Genomic DNA, 5,000 nt, shown 5'->3' with positions numbered 1-5,000 from the left:
GTGCTTCATCAGTGGGTTAAAGAATTTCACAAATGGTGGCCACCTTTCAGAGTTGCTATTCTCCATGAATCCGGATCTTTTATTGGAAAGAGGTCATCTCTGATTTACAACATTAATAAGTAAGTTGAAATTATTACCATTTGGTTACTGTGTTGTAAAATGTTATAAACCTCTTACTGTTAACTACATAAACCTCTTAGTGTTAACTTCCCAATTTCTTGTGGGATTTATCAGTATGGCCTCTTGGAACAGCTGGACATGTTAACTATGTTAACTGAAGAATTAATTTCTATTTGTATAGACAGTAATTGCGTGTGATGTCTTTTCTATATTGTGTGGGTAATTTTTAAAAGTATGTTAGGTCTTCAAGAGGTTAGCATTCAGGTAATGGTGTTGTAAATTCTTTAATTTAAGATGGTAAAAGTAAGGTACAAGAAATAGTTCAGCAATGCAATTCATGGTTAGGTGATTATAACTGTTTATAACTGGAAACAACCAGTGTTGCCTAGTTTTCAGCATTAGATTTCTCAGTTGCTTTCTCATGAAAAAAAAAAATTTCTAAGTTTATAACTTCAGGTATTTATGTACAGTTTTTAACTTTCAGATATGATGGCATACTTATTACATCATATTCTGGTGTTTCCAATCAGATAGAAACACTGGTGCAATATAAATGGCATTATATAATTCTTGATGAAGGGCACAAGATTCGGAATCCGGAGGCACAGATTACAGTTGCTTTGAAGAGGTTTCAGACTCAACATAGACTTATTCTCTCAGGTAATGTCTCATTACATCACTTGCATTCCTCATTAAATGTAAAGTATGACACATTTTTAGGCTTAGAATTGGGCTTTTACTATATTAGAGTTCTTTGAATATATGATATAAAGAAGTTTAATTAACATGGGTCTATAATTAATCGGCGTCTCTATTGTAAGGCTTCATATATTTTTAGGGTCACCAATCCAGAACAGCTTGAAAGAGTTATGGTCGTTGTTTGACTTTGTGTTTCCTGGGAAACTTGGCACACTGCCAGTGTTTCTTGCAGAATTTGCAGTTCCTATTACTCAGGGAGGATATGCTAATGCTTCCAAATTAGAGGTACAGTAATGTATGAAGATAAGTATGCCTTTTGATTTTCAGAATACTGTACTACTATTAATAAGAATTCAGATATGGTACATTGAATGGTCAGTGTAGCTTCTTGATTCCTTACCTTATAATCTTTTACTGCTTTACTGTAGCCTACCGTTTTCTTTTACTACATATATTTATAAGGACATCACTCATAGACCTTTTATGGTACTGGCTAAGATCAAGTTGGAACATTTTTTCTGGTGGGGTTTTATATTCTAGTGTAATGAAGGCATGAGTAAGATGCAGCTTCTAAAAAATTACTGATTTATTCATACAATAAACAGACAGGTCAATAGTTCATGTGAGCAGAAATGTAGCACCTGACATCAGGCAAACAGAAGCAGATTAAACACAATCACTTGAGTTTGTTGACAGATGGAAATACAATGAACCCCTGTATTTGCGTTCTCAAGATTCACTGACTCGCCTGTTTGCTGGTTTTTCTGTAGAAGCTATCTATAAAGTATTTGCGAAAAATGCAGCAATTCACTGAATTTTTCATGAAGAAATATTCTCTAATTACTACAGGAGTCCACGAATACAATGGGTTCACTGTAAAGGAGATGTAGTAAGAAAGACGCGTGACATACGCTGTGTTTCTTGTGTCCACACATTGGCGTGTGGAATTGTTGTGAGATTAACTGGCCCATGCGATGAAGGTGTGTGTGGTACACATGGGGACCCAACAGGACTCCCCTTCCTTAGAGAGGTCTACAGTTGTAGGTCAGTGTTTGGTGTGTATGCTGGCTTTAGACGATCGATGGAAACCCAAATTGTTCTGCTATCTAGTGTCATCTGGTAGGCCATGTGTCATCTCTGGATGATGTGGTATGGTCTCTGGTCATGTGGTAGGTCATCTTGGGTGGCATTATCCATTCTACTGCTATGCAGGTGTTGGATTGGGATGTTGGGCACATTTGATCTTGTAAGACATCTGCTGGCAATGTTAGTGCTTGGTAGTATAGGACATCTGCTGGAGATGAGTAGAATGCTGTGTGCGGTGTCGTTCTTAGGCCTATTAAGACCCACAGTAACTCCTCTCTTCAGCTCCCGCCTTGACATCTGGCAGTGAATGATGCTTTCAGTGACCAGGCAGCCTTTTGATGATGCCAATTGTTTCTAGATTTTAGGCCGTTGTGTTTGTTATCTTTATTCTCAAACTGTCTTTGAGGGTGTTCCACAGGGCAGATGTGAAGTTTGCTCCCCTGTCGCTCGTGATGATCTGCAGAACTCCTTGCGTACTGACCCATCCGATGAGGGCTTTCACGCAGTTCTCTGCTGCCAGTTGCTGTATTGGTATTGCTTTGGGCCACCTGGTATTTCTGTCTTTGATGGTGAACAGGTATCTGTACCCCTTGGAGGGGGTAGTGATCCCATTATGTCGATGTTGGTGTTATTATTATTAATAGGTGTTAGTTTTTCCAGACCTCTGAGTCTCAAGTAGACTCTTCTCGGGCTGGTTCTCAGGGATCAATCCTGAGAAAAAAAAAAAAAAAATTAGACTTTATTTGAGAAACACGTCTTATTTAAAAAATTTATGATTTTATTAATTGAAAAATCCCTGCTTTCCGCAAGAATATTTTTCATTTCCGAACTCCGCAGATAAATAGATCTTTGCTGGGTCCAATTTGGGCACTCAACAAGCAAATGCTGTACTGTCATGGGTGTTTGACATCTGTTACATTTCACTGGGTCAGCATGTGGTGTTGACATCAAGTGACCATGTGAGAATCTTGTGTGTCCTATACGTAGCCTTGCTAGGATCACCTCTGGGTTGAGTTGGTGAAGTGTTTTATGGAACTCAATTTTTCTGCTCTGAACATGTCTTGTGATTTTGGGCGTCTGACAGGGATAGCATACTCTCATCTAGTTTTTTACACCCTTTTTCATTCCCCACACAGTGTACCACTCTACAATGATTCGGGCAGTTAACCAGGCCGATGGGTGGGACAGGTTGTGGGCGAGTGTGAAGGCCTTTCTTCCGAAACCTGGCAGGTAGGCCCTGTAGCGGGGTAGTGCCATCAGTGCACCTCATGCAGTGCACTGTAAGCATTACTTAAGGTTCTTTTCAGCTGTAACACCTTTCGTTCCTTTTACTGTACCTCCTTTTATATTCTCTCTCCCCCATTTTACTTTCCACCCTTTTCTAATAATTGATTCATAGTGCAACTGCAAGGTTCTCCTTCTTTTACACATTTCAAACCTTTTACTGTCAATTTCTGTTTTAAGCTCAGAATAACCTCATAGGTCCCAGACTTGGCCTTTGGCCTAAATTCAATTTTGGCAGGTAGGGGCGAGGGCGTCTGGTACTTGCTTTACAGGCGATGGTTGTCTCTCCACTGTTGATTGACAAGTCACCTTTGATAACCTTTCAGTAGTTTTGTAGAACTTATTGTATTTCTGGTGGTGGGGCGGCTGCTGCGATTGACATATTTGTTGTCTCTGCTGCTTTCGTGATGGTTTGTCTGCATGCTGTTGATGAGATGATGTCAAAGTTGTTCTCAGGGTTAGTTGTTTTGATGCTACATCCATTAGCAGGTTGTGTATTGTTACGAAGTCTGCTCCTAAAAGTGCTATCATCATGTCTTCCATGATGAAGGTCTGACTGTAGTCTCCTGCTGAGTGATACATTCATATGCTACCTCCCATACATTTTGAGTAGCGCTCCACTGGCGGTGGTTGTGGAGGTTGGTGGGTGGGGTGGGTTTAAGTCATTCATTTGGACTGGCTAGCACAAATGACCTGCATGCTCCTGTGTCAACGAAGAATTCTGTCTAACCTTTTGTCTAATGAAGAAACACATGGAGCCTGTTTATTTCTGACTGTAAGGAAGACGGTGGTAGCAGGCGCAGTTTCTGTTTTGAGGCAACCGGTCTGCTCACCATTGACATTTAGTTGAATGGGTTGCATGTGGTTGATGAATTGCTTAGGGTAGTTTCGTTTGTGGATGGGGGCTGCTGGTCCTTGTGGTTCATCGTCAGATTCTGTGTCGGCTGAATGCTTTGTGGGCTCCGCTGTCTTGTGGGATGTATGCATTGTGTTGACCAACTTCAGGAACGGTTCAGTTGGCGTGGTGGAGGTGTTGGGCATGGTTTGGCAAGGTAGTCTTGTGAGTAGTACCTCTCACAAGGTCTAGGGATGACTCAGGTTGGCCGTCTCTGGCGGGGAGCGTGATGAGCCACCTCAGCTGTTTGTAGGCATGCGATGGCTGCTCGTCTCCTATGGGTGCATGTAGTTGAGAAATTTCTTGGCTCTAAGGACAGGTGGGATGCTGAAGGATAACTTCAGCTGGTCCCTTATTAATTAATTCATTGGTGATGGTTTTGAAGTCGAGCGAGTTATCGTGTGACTTTCTCGAAGACGTCGTCTGGTAGGAATTCGAGGACTGCATCTGCTTTACGTGTTGAGGAGGTGATTTTTTTCAATAGGAAGAATGTTTCTGTCATGTAGGACATGGAGGTAGACGTATGGAGGTGGCAGTGAGGTCTCGCTGGATAGGCTGGCATCGTTGGTGTTGGCTGGGTCACTCCTCTCAGTGGTCATCAATTTAGCGATTTATTCATTCAACAAACAGACAGGTCAGTAGCACTTGGTAGCAAAAATGTAGCATCTGACATCAGAAGAACAGAAACAGAGGTTTAACACAATCACTTGTGTTTGTTGACAGATGAAAATACATATGAATTGACATACACAATACAGGACTGAAGTTAAGTTACATATGACTGAAAAGCTGACATTGCAGTGCTTATGATGATGACGATACATTTAATATGATAATAACAAAGGCAATATATGTATAAGAGATATGTGATGTATGCTACGTTTCTTGTGTCCACGCGTTGGGGCGTGGAGTTGTG

General features: G+C 41.1%; 1 protein-coding gene across 3 annotated transcripts in view; it reads left to right on the top strand.

Annotated features, from left to right (window-relative positions):
• Positions 1–5,000, top strand: part of LOC135202346 (DNA excision repair protein ERCC-6-like) — a 397,074-nt gene that overhangs the window by 338,215 nt on the left and 53,859 nt on the right. For all 3 annotated transcript variants that reach the window (XM_064231709.1, XM_064231710.1, XM_064231708.1), the window contains 3 exons: positions 1–119; positions 605–780; positions 959–1,104. The exon at positions 1–119 is cut by the window's left edge and continues 1,066 nt beyond it. In XM_064231709.1, coding sequence (XP_064087779.1) covers positions 1–119; positions 605–780; positions 959–1,104 — 441 coding nt within the window. The remainder of the gene's footprint in view (positions 120–604; positions 781–958; positions 1,105–5,000) is intronic.

Source organism: Macrobrachium nipponense, chromosome 30, assembly GCF_015104395.2.
Source record: "Macrobrachium nipponense isolate FS-2020 chromosome 30, ASM1510439v2, whole genome shotgun sequence".
NCBI classification, from domain to species: Eukaryota; Metazoa; Arthropoda; class Malacostraca; order Decapoda; family Palaemonidae; genus Macrobrachium; species Macrobrachium nipponense.
This window is presented reverse-complemented; position numbering and strand designations above follow the sequence as displayed.